The sequence below is a fragment of the Panicum hallii genome, chromosome 3 (assembly GCF_002211085.1).
Source record: "Panicum hallii strain FIL2 chromosome 3, PHallii_v3.1, whole genome shotgun sequence".
Taxonomy (NCBI): domain Eukaryota; kingdom Viridiplantae; phylum Streptophyta; class Magnoliopsida; order Poales; family Poaceae; genus Panicum; species Panicum hallii.
In genome coordinates, this window is record NC_038044.1 from 8,993,093 (window position 1) to 9,012,042 (window position 18,950).

The 18,950-nt window shown below is 48.1% G+C and overlaps 3 protein-coding genes and 1 non-coding gene across 4 annotated transcripts; 3 read left to right on the forward strand and 1 right to left on the reverse strand.

The window, feature by feature from the left end:
• Positions 1-1,699: 1,699 nt before the first annotated feature.
• Positions 1,700-7,293, reverse strand: LOC112884857 (heat shock 70 kDa protein 15-like). The gene is made up of 10 exons (XM_025950466.1): positions 7,119-7,293; positions 5,515-6,742; positions 4,698-4,907; positions 4,475-4,570; positions 4,143-4,367; positions 3,632-3,826; positions 3,413-3,559; positions 3,165-3,314; positions 2,285-2,415; positions 1,700-2,200 (listed from the first exon to the last, which is right to left on the reverse strand). Exons 2-10 carry the CDS (start codon positions 6,682-6,684, stop codon positions 1,969-1,971), a joined length of 2,556 nt encoding a protein of 851 aa, XP_025806251.1. The 5' UTR covers positions 6,685-6,742; positions 7,119-7,293; the 3' UTR covers positions 1,700-1,968.
• A 3,711-nt stretch (positions 7,294-11,004) lies between these two features.
• Positions 11,005-16,029, forward strand: LOC112885856 (heat shock 70 kDa protein 15-like). Its single transcript, XM_025951533.1, has 10 exons — positions 11,005-11,158; positions 11,435-12,662; positions 13,174-13,383; positions 13,503-13,598; positions 13,692-13,910; positions 14,285-14,479; positions 14,557-14,703; positions 14,817-14,966; positions 15,230-15,360; positions 15,474-16,029. Exons 2-10 carry the CDS (start codon positions 11,493-11,495, stop codon positions 15,679-15,681), a joined length of 2,526 nt encoding a protein of 841 aa, XP_025807318.1. The 5' UTR covers positions 11,005-11,158; positions 11,435-11,492; the 3' UTR covers positions 15,682-16,029.
• Positions 16,030-16,918: 889 nt separating this feature from the next.
• Positions 16,919-16,989, forward strand: TRNAG-GCC. Its single transcript has one exon. It is a non-coding gene; the product is annotated as a tRNA-Gly (tRNA).
• An 8-nt stretch (positions 16,990-16,997) lies between these two features.
• LOC112887767 (noroxomaritidine synthase-like) lies at positions 16,998-18,908 on the forward strand. The gene has a single exon (XM_025954030.1). The coding sequence runs from the start codon at positions 17,328-17,330 to the stop codon at positions 18,906-18,908; it is 1,581 nt and encodes a 526-aa protein (XP_025809815.1). The 5' UTR covers positions 16,998-17,327.
• The last annotated feature ends 42 nt before the right edge of the window (positions 18,909-18,950 follow it).

Consider the following 18,950-nt stretch of genomic DNA (forward strand, 5'->3'; position numbering starts at 1 on the left):
CCTCCTGCCATTGCATTGCTCGCTGGCCGGCCTGATGGCGTCTGTGGAGGCGGCGCACGGGGCGGCAGCGGCGGAGGAGAAGTCGGCGCGGGCGGGGCCGCGGCGGGTGCCGGTGGACGGGAGGGCGGTGGACCAGGCGGTGGCGTACGTGCTCATGGCCGCCGCGCTCGCCGTCACCTACCTCGTGCACTGAATGAACATCCCGGCTCGTTCGTAGGCGCGCGCGGTGGGTTAGCTCACCGTGGCTCGCTCGATCGAGCGGCCGTCTGTGCAGTTTGCTACCGCCTGATGATACGAGTATTATTATTATAAGATGCTTAACTGATTCTAAGACGCGTGCGATTCTGGATCGCGTTCGCCAGATTTTGTAACGAACGAGCTATGATCCCTTTCTTTTTGGCACGTTTGTTGCCTTCCATTGCATGGTGAATTTTCTGGTTCTACTCCTGAGGAGCTATTTGCCACAATTGGCACTTGCAATCTTCATCGGCCGCCGCTAGCGTTTGATTTCTTTCTCTGGCCGCCAGGAATCAACAATGTCTCACCGAAATCCTTTCCCAATCCTACCACAAAATCGTGGTATGCGAGAGACCTTGTACGATGAGCAACGGAACCAACCCCTAGATCAAACACGCTCCCCCCACCCCCCCCCCCCCAACCCGCGCAGCTCAACTGGTTAGGCGCGTCGAGACGTGCGCACCTCGCGTTAGCTTCGCGGCCCCGCCACCGCCGGCGGCCATGCCTGCCTTTGCCTGATTTGGCGGGGGACTCGAGAACCCACCCGCTGGCCCACCGTTCTCCGCGTCCTGGCATAGTGGCATTCTCGCCACTCGGAGCGCCAGCCAGGGCTCATTGGCAACCGGGGCCCAGTGGCCCACGACACGCTCTCTGTCTCGACCGCGGGGCGCGGGCAACGGCCACCAGGCCGGTCTAGCTCAACCACGCACGGGCTCCAAACCGGCGGCCTGAAGAATCTTCAGAGATTGAGCTGGAAGTCTGGAACTTCTCCTGTGTGCCACAGGGAAACAGCCGAGGAAAGAACTCGCGAGCCACAAGCGCCCTACGCGAAAGGAAATTTCGCCGGCCGGTGACCGGCGTCTTCGCCGGACCGAATGTTCAAAGCTGCAGAAAAGACGGCACAGGAAATAAGAAGGTTCTTTTCGAGGCAGCTGATTGAACATTCTACCGGCCTACCGAGAGCCAACACGGCAACGAGGGAATTCCCTTCAACTCTCTGCCTCAAGACAAAAAAAAAAGAATTAAGTGAACGAAAGGCAAGAGCGCAACGATCAGCAGTCAGCTTCCTTGCTGTCGGATAAACACGTGCTCCCTTTGGTCCTCCCCTCAAATTTCAGTGTATTTGTGTGCGCAATAAGTTGACCGCGATCCGGGCGATTTCCACCTTTAGAATACCAGACACGTTGATAATCAAAGAATGCAGCGACATTGCATGGCAGGGCTGGTTTTCATAGAAAGGGGATAAAACTAAAAGGAACTAGTTCACAAGAGGCTCAAAAGCATTTAACAGAAACTTGGTAAAGCACAACATCCAAGGACTTTATGCAGAATCATGTCCGTACAAAACTCCACCAGGAGTTTCTAATTCCAAACACCCCACAAACTTATTGTTCTACTTTGCAAGCATATGAATATGCTTCAAGGAAATATGCTTCAAGTAACTCAGGGAATCGAACAGATAGATCGAACATCCCGGAAAACTCTACCTTTGGCCGAATCAACCATGGCATTCGATGATGAGATTCAATGGTACAATTCGATCATGGAACATCTCTATTCGGTTTTTAGTCCATTCCAGATCGCAACAACACTGGGCAAAACACACAGCTTACTCTCAACCTCCCAACCCCCAACACAAAAAAGTATGGAGAGCATCAGTTTCGCCTAACTTATCACCTACCGAACATAGCAACAGGAGAATTCAATCGATAACAGAGAAGATGAACCCAACTATGCTGAGGCAGCAGAATTCTCAGGCTTGTCCGTGTCCATTTGCTCCCCAGAAGCCTCCTGCGCACCTCCCTCACATGCCGACTCACCAGCTGCACCAGCAGCGTTTTGTTGCTGCTCTGGTGTTTGAGGCTCCGGTGCTTGGGTTTCAGGCTGCGGCGGCGGAGTCTGTGGTGGTGGAGTCTGCGGCTTCGGAGCTGGCTTAGGTTTTGTCATGATAGGTTTGCAGAACCTGTAAAACAAGGTTACAGAACCAATTCAAAATTACAGTATCATACTCAGATTTATGTGAGAGCTAGTATCTTTGACAACGAACCTGTCAAGTGTTTCAGCTTTCTTCTTCAGATCTGATACAAGAAGCACAGGGTTAGCAAACTTTGGTAGAGCATCCTGCTGTTGCTTTCTCTCTCTTAGCCAGTTCTCTGCCTCAGAGCACTCGTTGATGACCTGTGTTAAAAAAAGATTAGCAACCAACAGTAGGATTTGATTCTTACAACCGACTGATTACACAATTATAGGCTGTAAAAAGACATGTAATGTGTACATGTAATAGGTGGAGTCTAGCGCAGCACGGTAGAGCTCCAACTGTTTCTAATTCTCTATAGGAGCTGATTCTCTAGGAGAAGTGATTCTGTGGCTAAAGATGATTCTCTAGCATAGAGAATCACCTCACAGAATCAGAAGAAGCTACTTTTTTCAGCTCCTAGCATCTTGGCAGCTCCAGTGGTGGTTCAACTGGTGCAGTTCACGCAAGTCGAACAGAACTTCAATTCAATAGCAGCAGTGTTGAAACCGATGGGTGGGACCCAGGCTGTAAATAAAACTAGCAAAAGGACAGAGTTCTCTCTCCCTGAATGGCTTTTGTGGATAGCTTTCATCTGTGCAGCTACTTTTTTTTATTCGGCTTGGTTCGAACCGAATTTTCGGTTCGCTTTTGTTCTCTGACAGCAAGATTTGACTGTCACAGTGTGCTTTGTTCGTTTTTGTTGTACGACAATTCGATTATTTGCAACACTGGAGCTGCCCTTAGTTCATTTCAGAGAATCACTCTACAGAATCAGTAGAGAATCACTTCTCTCTGAAAAAATGTTTGACAGAGCTCCTGTTGGATTCAGCGGAGAATCAGCTCTGGGAGCTCTGCCAAACGCACCCTAAGATCAAGGGATCTATGAGATGGAACATCACCGCTGACCTACCTTTTGTTTCTCCGATATATCGATGTGCTCAAACTTTTGGTCATTAGACAAAGCAGCCTCTCTGAAACTGTTGATGCAGTATACCAGTTGGTCAACAGCGGGACCTCTCTCTGTCCACTCTTTGTACCGTGCCTCAATAGGATCACCAATCTGCAGTCGAAAAAATGTTGTTAATAAAATGCATAAACATGCAAAAGAGAAGACCAAACAATAGGCAGACAGATTAGCAAACAGTGGAGTGAATCAACCTTTTTAAGTTCTTCCAGTTTAGCAATATAGACCCCCTTTGTCTCATCCTCACCATCTTCGTACAACCAATCTTCAACCTCCTGAAGCCTAGCAAGCAGTCCTTCCTTCTCCTCTGGTGTGACAAAATCGTTGTACTTGTCGTAGAGCTAAATGCAAGAAAAAACAGAATTAGATACTGCTTAAGACCAGACGAAGACCATCAGGAAACATCAACATACCTTGTTACGCATGTCATAGACATAAGCCTCCACAGCATTTTTCTTCTCCTTGGTTTCTTCCATTACTCTGTCCTGAAGAGCCATCTCATACTCCTTCTCTACAGCTTTTTCCAGTTCAGCGGCGGGCAATGCACCATAGACTAACTCATTGACTGGAACAGCAGTTTTCTTAACTTTCTTTTTCGATGGATCAACCTAAAATAAATAAAGTCAATTAAGAAATGATTAGTCCTAGCATACAACCCAAACACATTCAATAATACATACCAGCATCTAACTTGCTTAAAAAAATCAATATTGTAACACATATGAACGGAACAAAAATGTTGGCCCATAAATTTATCTTTCTATAACACCTTAACATAATACCACAAAATTTCAGAATTGACAGCAAGGGCCAGTTATGGAACTCATCTGTAACAATCGAAATAAATAAATACACCAGCATGCTGCAAAAATAAAAAAACATGCATGTGTACTAGTCCTAAAGTTTGTTGACAGTATACCATACCTTTGCATCAGTTTCCATTGGGACAGATTTTTCCTCAGGATCTTGTGCTCCATTCTCTGCTGCAGTAGCACCCTCAGCGGTATCAGAACTTTTAGGCACCTGCATATTCACATCCGTTCCAGAAGAAGGATCAGTTGGTGCATCATCTGTGTCCATCTTTGTAGCATCCTTCGGAGCTTCATTCACAGATGAAACTGGAACTTCAACATCCTCCTCCTCCAGCATCTGCATGCAGAAGTTGAACACAGAAAAATGTTACAAAAACACTACATCTATACACCTATGGTGCTATTCCAGACGAGATTGTACAAATACCTAGTCTTGTAACTTACCATTGCTGAATCAACTGTGACGATCCCATGGATGTTGAGACGAACTTTAACTTTCAGTTTGGCCTTCTCACCTTTGGAGGGTTGGAAAGGGCCAATCTGCAGAGTTCAGCACATCATAGCAGATCAGCAACTATTAAATACTGGCAAGGGCCAGAACGTCATATTTGAGATAAATAGCACAAGCAAAACTATTGAATAACATAAATATTAAGGCATTGCTTACTGTGTAAGTGCTTATTTTTTGTGGAATTTGTGAGTCACCCGTGTCAACATACAAAACATCAACTTCAAATGTACTTGATCTATAGAAGGTCAGAGCTTTAACACTAGGAATAGCATTCCCCTTTGGGAATACAACGGTACGCTGGGGTGCACTGTTCTGGGAGTCTGGCTTCCATGACAATGCAATTGAGAAAGGAAACCCATCATTAGCCTGCAAAAATGTCAATTCAGCGTCATAACTAGATATACAGGGCATAATAGCACGTCATAAACTAATCTAGTCATTTATGTCAAAACAGTTTTAAGATCATTATGTTCGAAAGTCCAGGAAAATAAGAAGCGAGAATGTCACTTGGATACACCATAACTAATGCACAGGGGGTACTATAACAATAGGTGCATATAAGCAAAATGAAATGAACTTAGTAACCTACATTATTATTCAGCAACAGTTAATTGAGCAGTTTTCCCATTAAAGGCTTAAAGAACATTCTGAATAACATTTTAACGAAACAGATGACTGAGCAACAAAATAATTTTCTTTGCTAGATACTACCAAAAAAGGCCAACACACCAGATGCGGTCACCAAACTTTCAAGTAGTAAATATCCAGACCGCAACAAGCAGATTTCAAAAGGTGAATACAGTATTGAAAGGAAATAAGTGATGACTGACACGTAAGGCAACATACAATTATTGCAGTGCCCATTACAATCAATAAAGCATATAAATGACAGACTTATCACATATACGACTAGTACTGCTACAATCCAACCAATGGATTGCAACAAATGTGCAACAGAGCTTACGAGTATTACCTGGAACTCCCGCACTTTGAAAGTGGGGCTGAGAATAGCACACTGAAGAGCACATCCTCGCGCAACACACTCACTAGCATTCATGGTCCTCCTTGGCTCCTTCCCAAAAAATTCTGTAATTATCTTGATTATGGCTGGAACACGAGAACCAGATCCGACAACTTCAACAAAGTGCACATTTTCTGTCGTCAAGCCAGCTTCAGCCAGTGCCTTCTCCAATGGCCCCTTCACACGTTCCAGCACTGGGGCACTAATCTGTTCAAACTCCTCCCTCTTAATGAACCCCCGCACATCCTTCTCATCCATCAAGCATTCTATATTCAGTGGAGCCTCAGGGTTGGCACTGAGCACCTTCTTCAGCTTCTCACACGCTACACGCAACCTAAGGCATGCGCGGGCATTCTGGTACACATCAATCTTATACTCCTCTTTGAACTTGGCCGCAAAGTGCTTAAAGAGGGCCTCATCAAAGTCCCTCCCACCAAGTGAACGGTCATATGCATGCGACAGCATCTTGAGCTGTCCCTTCTTGTAACCGACAATGCTGACCTGCATGCTAGCATGACCGACATCAACAAATGCGACGTTGAGCTGGTCATGCTCTGGGAGATCAGTCTTGTAAATACCATAAGCCAACGCTGTGGCAGTTGTCTCATGGAATAACCGCAATGGCCGGAGGCCTGCAATAGTGGCGGCATCAAGAACAGCCCTGCGCTGCAAATCACTGAAGTACACAGGGATGCCGATGCAGCAGTCAACAACAGCAGCCTTCAGGTTTCCCTCAGCAATGCCCTTTAAGTTTGACAGCACCATGGCAAGCAGCTGGGTGGGGGTGAACGTCCGCTCCTCGCCAAGGAACCGCACGTGGACCAGGGGAAACTCGTCGGGGCCCTCCGTGACACGGAAAGGGAAGGAGGCGAGATCACTCTGCAGCTCGGGGTCAGAGAACTTACGGCCCAGCAATCGCTTGATCTGAGAGATTGAGTTCTTAGGGTTCATGGTAGAGGACGCGGCGCCGGCGGTGCCTATGAACCGCTGCTTGTCCCCGAAGCAGACGATGGCTGGGGTCTCCCGCTTGGACTCCTCGTTGAGGACCACATCGATGCCGCGCTGCCGCGCGACGGCCACGATGCAGCTCTCATTGCCAAGGTCGAAGCCCACCACGCTCATCGTCGAATCGCCCTCAGCTACCGACCACTAGAGGCTAGATCTAGATCACAATCAACCCCTGCAAAAAGCAGCGAGATCTACGAGTTAAGCTTACCAGCAGAATAACAGTCTGCGCATGTAAACCCCATCACTCCCTCAACAACAGGCAAAAAAAAACCAAAAAAATCATCGATTCCACTGGAAAGCGCCACAAAACCCGATCTAAAACCCACTAGCCCGACCCTCACGCAAAATCCCGAAATCACAGGCTAGCCCCCAAAAAACACAAACGAAAACTCTATCACGTGATTCCGCTTCATTCCACAACGCAAAATTCAGAGGGGGAAAAACAATCCGATGCTCAAAACCCAGGCGGTCGATCGAGCACGGAGAGATCGGCATCCAACCATGACATGGCGCGCTGGGTGGGGGCAGGCGGAGGGATCGGATCGTACCTGCGGTGGGTCGGGGCGGGGCGGCCTCCTGAAGCTCGGTCCTAGCAGCGGCGCCTCGTCTTCTCGCTTCGTCGTCGTCTCCACAAAGCGCTTTCGCGAGCAGACGGGAGGCTGCGGGGAGGCGGCGATATATCGGGCCTGGTACTCGGGGTCGGGGGGCGGTGCGCCGTGGTGTGGCCGTGAACGTTCTAGGGGCTCCAAGAGATCTTGTTCGGCCTGACGTGTAGACCCCCGGTTCGCAGGTGCACAGCGGAACGTTCTGGCCTCTTCCGGACTCCTCCGTACGAACGACGAGGTCACGTCGCATTTGTCAGGAAAAATCTTAATAAATTGGCTGTGGGCGATTAGTTACTAATTAATCACTTTGATTTGTGAAAAAAGTGGGGCTTAGGCCGACGTGGTTGGGGACATGCATGTGCAAACATGAAAGCAGTAGACCACATGTCGTGCATTTGGGGCGTGTCATCTAAGGCGTCCGATTTTTTAAACACACGATATATGCAGACGCTCGTAATAAACTCACATATTCATCCTATGAATAATCCTATCTCTATAATCAAATCTACCACTAGAATAATAGCATCAATTAAAATTTAGAATAAATTTAAACAATACAAGTATGAGTGCTGAGTCGAGAATTCGAAAATTCCAACCTAAGTAAGCAAATTCCAGGACAAAAAAATCTACCAGCTGACTTAGGCATTCGATTTTGAGCGCATTGATTGGATCGGATGGTGCCACCTCAACAATGAGCTGCCTAACACACAGCAATCAAACACAACCTTAGGCTCCTAATAATGGTTTTCAAACAACTATTTCGGAAATCATGAAATCTATGGCTCATTTAGAAACATTGTGTTTTTCTCTATTTTCCCGGACAATGAATTGTATTTGCACGCCTACAATAATCTGCACACATATTTAGATAACACCCCATGGAGAGCATTATGCCCACTAATTATTTGCCATGTAAGATTTTATTTTCTGCTGTTGTGTCAACAAATTAAAGAGATAAGAGAGGAAAATTGCATCATGCACATGATATTGCTGGGCTCCAACATCCTAAGCATTGGAGTTCGAATGATATTGCACGGTGGCCTTAGCGGTACCATGGAGACAGATAGGCCAATATAAATTATTAGTTGCTTTGGCCATTTTGGATAGACGATATGATACAATGCACTAGAAGTAGCAGTATCTTCATTGTTGCCCACAGTTTGACGTCCTTTTTTCTGGGAGTGGTTTTAGCTCCCATACACGATTTTTGCGTTGAACATGTTTAGCTCGCATGCACAATTTGCGGTTAATCTTCCTATGGAATGCTGATGACATCCACAACGTCTTGGAGGAAGCATCAGCCACTTCGAGCATGCACGGGCTGCCCTTTGCCAAACGTAATTCTAGAAAATGTACTAAAAAGAATAAGCAAAAATGTCCAGGCCATATTTGTGACTACCAGAACCAATAATGAAGAAGGAAAGAATATGTCAACTCCTACAGCTTGTCAATGAAGACCATAAGCAAGAGCATGCTCTGTTAATGTTTTTTTAGGAAATCGAAAGAACAATACGAGCACACGTCAACACGTCAGTGCGCGAGGTAGGTGACGGCGAGCGCGGCGGCCATGAGCACGTACGCCACCGCCTGGTCCACCGCCCTCCCGTCCACCGGCACCCGCCGCGCCGGCGCCCGGGGCACCGCTGCCTCGCTCTGCGCCGCCGTCGCCGGGGACATGACGGCGGCCACGCACGCCCTCGCCGGCCTCGCCAGCAAGGCCATCCGGTCGCTGCTCTGTGTTGTGCTTGTGTGCTCGATGGATCGGAGGAGGTTCGAGGTGAGGCCGCTCCGGTCGCTGGCTGCTGGTTATGTAGGACTAGGAGAGGCCGTGGAGCTGGTGGTCAGTGGGTGAGGTGTGGTAGGCGAGGACGAGCCTTCCTGGCAGCCGTGCCGATGTTGGACAGGACGGGGAGGGAGCTGGAGCCTGGAGGAAGTTTGTCTTGTCTTTGCTTCGCCGCGTCGATTTGCACGGGAGACCGAGAAGCACTAGAAGGTCCCTTCCCCTAATCCCCTTCCGTCTTGGTGCCATGACCTTGCTGCGATGGAGCTGGGAGAAACTAGAAAGGGTTTTCTACAGTCAGCAGAGATGGCACCTGCCACTTGTTCCAAAATGGAAAAGAATTGGAGTCTGTGACGTGGGCGGCCGAATGCCTGAACTCTGAACCGTAAAGCTATGAATTTTCCTGTTGCAGTGCATAAAGTGGAGTCATTGTCCTGCTATATTTTCCCTCTTTCTTCTCCCCTCGCAAATCCACCAAGCACACGTCACGTAATTGCACTGCTCCATAACCAGTTTCCACTATCCATTCCAGGACGCAGAGCCATAGAGGAACCTTGTGGATCGTGTCCAGTATCCTTCCCTCCGGTGCCCTACCCTACATCTTCACTGTCCATCATGAAAACGTCTTGGACTCCACAGGAATAAAATTGATGGTGATGGTCAACTTTGCAACGATGGATGCCAGGTCAAGAGACACGATGGGAAAACAAATTTTCTGTTGTATGCACCGTTGTACACGTAAGATCCGATCCAAATGTACATGTGAGCTGCCTACATGGCAATTTTTTTTCCCATTTGTCGTCGCGGTGATCTATCTGCACTCACCTGCCAAGTTGTTGCTCCTATGATTAGAGAGATGATGTATCTAAACGTACCCTCTCGCCAAGTTTATGTACTAATGATGTATTTAACTCTTTAAAAAATTACAAAAACCAGAGAAGTTGGCACCCTCTGCACAATGTTCAGTAAGGTGATCGAGCAACTTAACTTTTTCTCCCCCCCCCTCTATTTTTTGAATGCAGGAAGAATATGTAACTATTAATTAGGGCAAAAAATTGGTTGCATAAGCTCAAACGCAAGGCAAGAACTGCCATAGTCTAGAACTGTACTAAGCATTAAAAAGTTCTGACAATCTGAAGCTATGAGCTATTAGCAAATCATTCTAATACTAAATGTATAGTTGGATAATAAGTGGCTACTAAATCTGAAGGTAAATAATATTTGCTTGTATATATCGTTAATTTCTCTTGATTGCTTCCAGGAAGCACACTAAAATTATTCAAACTATGCTCTTTGTCCTTCTATCTTGAAAATTAAAACTACAATGGTTTCAAGTCAATGTTCTGTCAAGATCAATGAACAAAACTTCACTGCAATATAAAATATGGAAAAAACTGAGCTATACAATTAATAGTAACACCATTACCTTAGGATAGAAGCGTGGAAAAAATTACCAGCGTGATTGTTCACACAGCTTATATATTGCAACAGATGAGTGGCTGGTGTGATTAGATGAACTATGCTACCATAAAATGAATGGCCACAGTGGAAGCAAGTCATGATCTTGATCAGGTGGTTACCCATGGAAATCCCTCGGCCCCACGCTAAATCCTATACTCTCCTCGTAAATACATATAGAGACCGGAAATTAATTAAATATTAATAAAATCCCACGTAGCAGATTCCGATCATTAATTTTGCATGTTTATAATTGCTCTAACCGTCATCTGAGATCTCGTTGGATCTCAGGCAACCGAAGAGGAGAAATGTGTTATAAACCACGCAAGTTTAAATCTAGCCCTCACGGCTGCAGATCGCATACACGTACACTTATGTTGCCAAAAATTTGAAGGGGCCGTCAAACTTTGGCTATTGAACCGAAAGTATGGTTGAGTTGGAACTTGGAAGACAACCAAAATCCTGCGAAGAGATCAGCCCACGAGCCCCGCAGGTTCAAACTCGAACACCGCATCCAACCGTCCGTGTGACTTCCATCAAACCAACGCCTCAGATGGTCTCTGGCGGCTCAGGAACGGAGTGCGGAGGGTTTCTCGTTCAGACGTTCTAGAAGATTCCCCGACCCCGGCGGCGCCACACCGTATATCACCGCCTCCTCCACCCTTCCTCTCCGGTCTCCAAAGGAAAGCGCTGCCCGTACTTCCCCGCTGCGGCGCTGCGAGCTTCCACCGGCCTCGACCTGCAGGTACGATCTGGCCCCTCCCCCCCTCCTCTTCCTCCGCGCTCGTAGCCCCGGAAGGTTAGGTTTCAATTTTGTGGTTTTTTGCGGGTTTGGAGCCGTCGGCTAGGGCGGCGGTTTTGGGGTCGGCGGCTGGGATTCGTGGTGCTTTTGGCGAAAAGTTCATGGACGCTGTTCGTTTTGATTCGTGCGATTCTTAGTTTGGTTGCTCTTATGGTAGATTTATGGACGAATTCGTCGCCTTCCTTGAGCCGCCTAAGTGGATCTCGCTTTGTGCTGCAGGGGCTGTTTGTGATCTAGATCTGAAGCTGTAGTGGTGGGAGCTGAGGGTGAACCGAAGATGAGCGTGGTGGGCTTTGATCTTGGAAACGAGAGCTGCATTGTGGCCGTGGCCCGGCAGCGCGGGATCGACGTGGTGCTCAATGAGGAGTCCAAGCGCGAGACCCCCGCCATCGTCTGCTTCGGCGACAAGCAGCGCTTCATCGGCACCGCTGGCGCCGCGTCCTCCACCATGAACCCCAAGAACTCCATCTCGCAGATCAAGCGCCTGCTCGGCCGCAAGTTCTCCGATCCCGAGCTGCAGCGCGATCTCGCCTCTTTCCCATTCCGTGTGTCCGAGGGCCCTGATGGGTTTCCGCTTGTCCATGCACGGTATCTGGGCGAGGAGCAGGCGTTCACCCCCACACAGCTGCTTGCCATGGTTCTGTCCAATCTGAAGGGCATTGCTGAGGGTAACTTGAATGCTGCTGTTGTGGACTGCTGTATCGGTATCCCGGTGTACTTCAATGATCTGCAGCGCAGGGCTGTTCTTGATGCTGCCACTATTGCGGGTCTCCGTCCGTTGCGGTTGTTCCATGAGACGACAGCCACGGCATTGGCATATGGTATTTATAAAACTGATCTCCCGGAGAACGATCAGTTGAACGTCGCATTTGTTGATGTTGGTCATGCAAGCATGCAGGTCAGCATTGTCGGTTACAAGAAGGGACAACTCAAGATGTTGTCCCATACGTATGACCGGTCTCTTGGTGGGAGGGACTTTGATGAGGCCCTCTTTAAGCACTTTGCGGCCAAGTTCAAAGAGGAGTATAAGATCGATGTGTACCAAAATGCCCGGGCATGCCTTAGGTTGCGTGTAGCGTGCGAGAAGCTGAAGAAGGTGCTCAGTGCCAACCCTGAGGCTCCACTGAATATAGAGTGCTTGATGGACGAGAAAGATGTGCGGGGGTTCATTAAGAGGGAGGAGTTTGAACAGATTAGTGCCCCAGTGCTGGAACGCGTGAAAGGGCCTTTGGAAAAAGCCTTGGCTGAAGCTGGCTTGACGACAGAAAACGTGCACTTTGTTGAGGTTGTCGGATCTGGTTCTCGTGTTCCCGCCATAATCAAGATAATAACTGAATTCTTCGGGAAGGAACCTAGGAGGACAATGAATGCTAGTGAGTGTGTGGCCAGAGGTTGTGCTCTCCAATGTGCTATTCTCAGCCCCACTTTCAAAGTGCGGGAATTCCAGGTATTTAACTCACTATCTTTTACATTGTAATTCCTTTTTTGCTGTTATTTATGTTTTTTGTATTGTAAAAGGTAGCTCTTGACTTTATATCTTTTGTTAGAGGCATGGATACCTTCGTTTGTTTTGATTGCACCTTCATCTTTAAATATGTGTAATATTTGTCTATTTGTTTATTATGCATCTTATTTTACTTGACCACTACATTTTGCATGTTGGTTTTTATAATATTTAATTTAATGTCTATAATTTTGTTGTATGCTTATGATATTGTTCTCATTTTGTTATTTTCACCAGCACTGCTAACACAGCTCAATGCATGTTCACTAGTTACGCTTGGTGAATCATCTTCCTTGACTTATGTAGTTACGTATTGTATAATAGATGCTTGATTCTTAGATAACTGTTATATTCTTGTCCTGAATTCTTTTTTGAGTGAATGCTCAATTTATTACATGTTATTTGCCCCTTTTGCCTTTATACATCTTGTGTAACGATGCTTCATTTTTTGCAGGTTAATGATGGGTTTCCTTTCTCAATTGCTTTGTCATGGAAGCCAGATGCCCAGAACAATGAAATTCAACATACAATTGTATTCCCAAAGGGGAATGCCATCCCTAGCACCAAAGCTATGACCTTTTATCGAGCCAATACATTCGCAGTTGATGTTGTGAATGTTGACACAAATGATGCACAAATTGAGCCAAAAATTAGCACTTACACGGTAAGCTGCCCAAGCCAGTATGCTTTTCAGTAAGTTTGCATTTTGAGGGTATAGCTGGGCATAATTCAATCTGGTCGCAGAACAGTTTATTTTTCTGATTTTCTATCATATTCTTGCAGATTGGCCCTTTCCAGTCCAGCAATGGTGAAAAGGCAAAACTGAAACTGAAAGTCCGTCTCAACATACATGGGATAGTCACAGTTGAATCAGCAACGGTAATATGATCATGTATCGTTTGTCATCCAATGGAATAGCACGTAATGTCTTCTTTACGTTGTTGGTGTAATGTTCTTCGTGTTTGGATGCAGATGCTGGAGGAAGAGGAAGTAGAAGTTCCAGTATCAGCTACTAATGAGGCTCAGAAGGAAGCTACTAAGATGGACACAGATGACACACCAAATGACCCTCCTTCTGGAACTGATGTGAATATGCAAGAGTCTAAAGGTGCTACGGACACTGCAGAGGGTGCTGAAAATGGAGCACCAACTTCTGAGGAAAAATCTGTTCCAATGGATACTGATGCTAAGGTATGGTTTTACCGTTTACAAAGTTTTGATTTAGTACATTGAGATGGTAAGATGGTCTAGAGTGGAATTAGTGTCGTGTGTTGCCTTGATATGACATTTCATCACCATATTAGTTTCCAACATGCCGTTTAATTCAAAAAAAAAGTTTCCAACATGGAAGTACTTTACTAATCATTTAATAACACCTTTTCTTCTAAAAAAAGTTGAGTTCCATAATGTGGTTCATGATTGTTGCAAATCATACTTAACAAGAACAATACAATAAAATTAAAATATATCCCTGTTCTGTTTTTGCACACTGGAACTTTTTGATTTTCCGTTTGTCAAAATGCGAGACTAATTAATGCCTTTGGAAATGACTTTTCTTGTTTTAGGTTGAGCCATCAAAAAAGAAAGTTAAGAAAACTAATATTCCAATATCTGAATTGGTCTATGGTGCCTTGGGGGCTGCTGAGTTGGATAAGGCTGTAGAGAAAGAGTACGAGATGGCCCTTCAAGACAGGGTAATGGAAGAAACCAAGGAGAAGAAGAATGCTGTGGAAGCTTATGTTTATGACATGCGTAACAAGGTATGTTGATTTGCATGTTCCAATATTCTCCTATAAAATTTGTGAATAGAGCCTGAATTTGTTTTTCTTCTATCCAGCTCTATGACAAGTACGGTGATTTTGTGACACCTGAGGACAAGGAAGGTTTGATTGCTAAGCTTCAGGAGGTTGAAGATTGGCTGTATGAAGATGGTGAGGATGAGACCAAGGGAGTCTATATCGCTAAACTGGAAGAACTTAAAAAGGTATGCCTAAAGTACACTGCATGTATTAAATGTAATCTATTGATACAATCTTTTTTTCCGATATTGAAGGTCTTAGATGATGGAAGTTTTTTTTTTCTTTTTTTCAATTGTAGGTTGGTGATCCTATTGAGGCGCGCTTTAAGGAGTGGGAAATTAGAGATTCTGCTGTGAACCAACTGGTATACTGCATCAACAGCTTCAGAGAAGCTGCACTGTCTAATGACCAAAAGTTTGAACACATCGACATATCAGAAAAGCAAAAGGTAATAACTAATTCCAAATAGAGATAGTGTAATTGAGTTTGTTCCTTTTCATATTCCCATGATAGATTTGTTTTTTCTTCACAGCAATGTGCTACACGATATTTTAGTAGTACTTTGTCATTGGCTTGCATTTCCTGATATAGCTGTTTTCAGTTCCAACACACAAGGGTGTGTCTTTTCATTTTTGTATTAGTAGGCAGTTGCAATGCTTATGTGGTAAATGGTGGTACTGTTGTCAGCTACTAACCCTTATTTTCTTTTAGGTCATTAATGAGTGCTCAGAAGCAGAGACTTGGCTAGCAGAGAAAAAGCAGCAGCAGGATGCTCTGCCAAAGCATGCTAATCCTGTCCTCCTTGCTGCTGACCTTAAGAAGAAAGCTGAAACACTTGACAGGTTAGTATATGCCTATGTCCTCCCCTTTTCTGTGATTGGCGTACCCTAATGGTGCACATGGACGTGTAAGGAGAACCTTCTGAGAAGACTAATCCTTGAACCTTGCTTTACAGGTTCTGCAAACCAATCATGACAAAACCCAAGCCAGCTCCGAAGCCACAGACTCCGCCTCCAACTGAAACCCCAGCGCCTGAACCTCAAACACCGGAGCAGCAGCAACCACATGGTGAAAACGCTGCCGGTGAGCCAACCAGCGAGGAAGCTGCTGCTGAGCAGATGGATACAGACAAACCTGAGGGAGCCTCAGATGCCACGGCCTAGAGCTTTTTATCTTTGCGCAATCGACCTTGTTACCTTCTGTTTTGGTTGGTAGGGGGACCAACTAGGCGAGATGGTTGTTTGCCGCATTTCTTTGAGGATGTGTGTTGGGATGTTGAGTCATGAAAGATGTGTTCCTTTTCTTGACAAAGGAGGTGGTTGGATGGACGATGAAGGATAAGGGCAGTAAGGGGCATCTTTCTCAGGTTTTGGTGCCCCACGGGCTCCCTGTAATTGCCATTGATGATGGGTCTGTAAGACCATGACATTCCGAATTTTTCGTGTTTTTATTGTAAAGGGCTACTTCAAATTGTTGCTAGAATATCATTCTTCAATTTTTGTGCGTTTTTATGTTGGCCGTCTCCTCTTCTTGGTGAAGGTGATGTCCCGTTCTCTATGGACTGTTGAATCAAGTAGCTCCTTCGCATACAAGCTGGGCGCTCAATTGCCCAGAAGTACCGTGGCGAGACGACGTCCGAAGGAAATATATTTGTGCAGGCAAGTTGCTCCAGCGTTGATATCCGAACAGCTTGGCCCTACGCACTAAACTTGGCCGGAACCAGAAGAGGGGTTTTGACAGGCTCGAAATGCCCGATGAAATACAAATGGTGAGATGGGTGAAACAACAGCCAAGTCATCTATTCCTGGAATGCAAATGGTGAAATGGGTGAAAGATGGAGGAAAGAAACATGGAGTGTTGAGATCCGGAGTCCCGGACACAGTCACACTGTCCATCAGCATATGAAATGTTGAGATTGATCCGGACAATGGAAACAGAGCTGTCGATCAAAACCTGCCTGTTGCTTTGGGTGCCTTGGTCAGCCATGAACAAGGCTAACCAAAGACAAAGTAACAGCAGGAACAGTGACACAGTAGACTATGAACAGCTGAAGGAGCCAGCAGGCACTACTGAATGGTGCAGATCAAGATGGCAGGCTCCACCAAGCGAGACTCTGAAAGTTCAACGCTGACGGCCCCTTCCTCTCCAAGTAATCGGTCAAATCTTTAGCGTGATCATCCTTGTAGTCTGCTACTAAAGAATGCTGCAAGAAGACTAGTCACCAACTTTTCTGCACACATTCCGTTCTAAAATTTTGAACAAAACATCACCAAAAGGTAGTTTTTTTTGGGTATCGAGTACGAGAAGAATAATCCGCTAGAGTTGTTATAAGAATCCCAGATTTTGGGATTGGAATATAATAAGAAAGTAACGAGATTAAAAACAACCTGAGCACAACAAGCACCAGTGGTCTAGTGGTAGAATAGTACCCTGCCACGGTACAGACCCGGGTTCGATTCCCGGCTGGTGCATTTTTACTTTATCCTCTTCTCTTCCTTTTTAACCCAGCCTCCTCTGCCACAGTGTGCCTGCCTCCTCTTCGTTCTTCACCTTGCTGATTGGAGAAGAGCATGAAGCTGAGTCGTAGCAAACCGTCCAGCCCTTGCGTCCCCGGCTTCCATCACAGGCCTCGCATGAAGCAGTGTACTGGCCTTGCGTTAACACACTCCCACAGGGAACCCCCACCGCGCGCACATCACGCCATTGTTGCCATTCTCCCTGTCTATCTATCATATCTGATATCCATGCCAACGCGCATGCGATCGAGCCTTGGTAGTAGCTAAGCCTGCCCTCGCATGCACACTCAGCCATGGGTGCCCTCCAGAGCTTCCTCCCCTCCTATCCCGAGCTCCTCCTGGCCGCGCTGTGCTTCCTCTCCCTCGCCGCCCTCCGCCTCTTGGTGCGCGCGCGGCGGCAGCGCGCGCCGGTGAGCTGGCCCGTGGTGGGCATGCTCCCCTTCGTGCTCGGCAACCTCGGCCGCCTCTTCGACGCCACCACCGACGCGCTCCGCGAGTGCGGGGGCACGTTCGTGTTCCGCGGGCCGTGGCTGGCGCGCGCGGACTTCCTGGTGACGTGCGACCCGGCGGCGGTGCAGCACTGCCTGGCGTCCAACCACGGCGGCTATGACAAGGGCCGGGACTTCGCGGAGATGTTCGACGTCGTCGGCGACGGGCTGCTGGTCGCGGACGCCGCGTCGTGGGTGCGCCAGCGGCACGTGGCCGCCACCGTCTTCGGCAACCCCTCGTTCCGCTCCTTCGTGCTGTCCACCATGGCGCGGCAGACGGAGCGGCTGCTGGTGCCGTTCCTCGACCACGCCGCCTCCGCGGCCTCGCCGGACGGGTTCGAGATCGAGGACGTGTTCATGCGGTACTCGCTCGACGTGTCCTACGCCTCCGCCTTCGCCGCCGACCTGGACGCGCTGTCCGTCGCCGCCGCCTCGGCGCCGGTCCCGCTGGTCGGCCAGGCGACCAGGGTGGCCAGCGAGGCTGCGCTGTTCCGGCACATCGTTCCGGCCTGGTGGTGGAGGCTGATGAGGTGGCTCAACGTCGGCACCGAGAGGAGGCTGGCCGAGGCAAAGGCGGTCCTCGACGAGTTCGTCTACCGCGAGATCGCCAACCGCAAGTCCCAGTCCCTCGCCGTCGCCTCCGGAAGGCGAGGAGGAGGCAGCGACCTCCTGTCCCTGTATATGGCGTGGCCGAGGGACCCCGGCGTGACCGAACGGCAGCGGGACCAGTTCCTCCGCGACTCTGCCGTCGGTTACATGTTCGCAGCCAAGGACCTCATCGTCGCCGCGCTCACCTGGTTCTTCTACATCCTCTGCACACACCCGCACGTCGAGGCCAAGATCCTGCAAGAGATCAAGTCCCTGCGCCCCAGCACCACCGTCACGGCTACCGGCGGCGGCGAGCACGCCGTGTTCGACTCCGACGCGCTCCAGCCCGCGTCCTACCTCCACGCCGCGGTCCTCGAGACGCTGCGGCTGTTCCCACCGGCGCCGTTCGAGGAGAAAGAGGCGGTTGGCGACGACGTGCTGCCGGACGGCACGAAGGTGGCCAAGGGCACCAGGGTCATCTTCTGCATCTACGCCATGGGCAGGATAGAGGAGATATGGGGCAGCGACTGCAACGAGTTCCGGCCGGAGCGGTGGCTGTCCGATGTTGGCAGAGTCCGGCACGAGCCGAGCCACAAGTTCGCCGTCTTCAACTGCGGCCCCAGGAGCTGCCTCGGCAAGAACCTGGGACTCAGCAACATCAAGATCGCCGCTGCGGCAATCTTATACAACTTTCAGGTGGAGCTTGTCGACGGCCATGCCGTCGAGCCGCAGGACTCAGTGGTGCTCCACACCAAGAACGGGATGAGGGTCAGGATCAAGAGAAGGAAGGCAGCGTGATGCATTGTGCTGCCACGTTGCATCTATTAAAATTCCAAACAA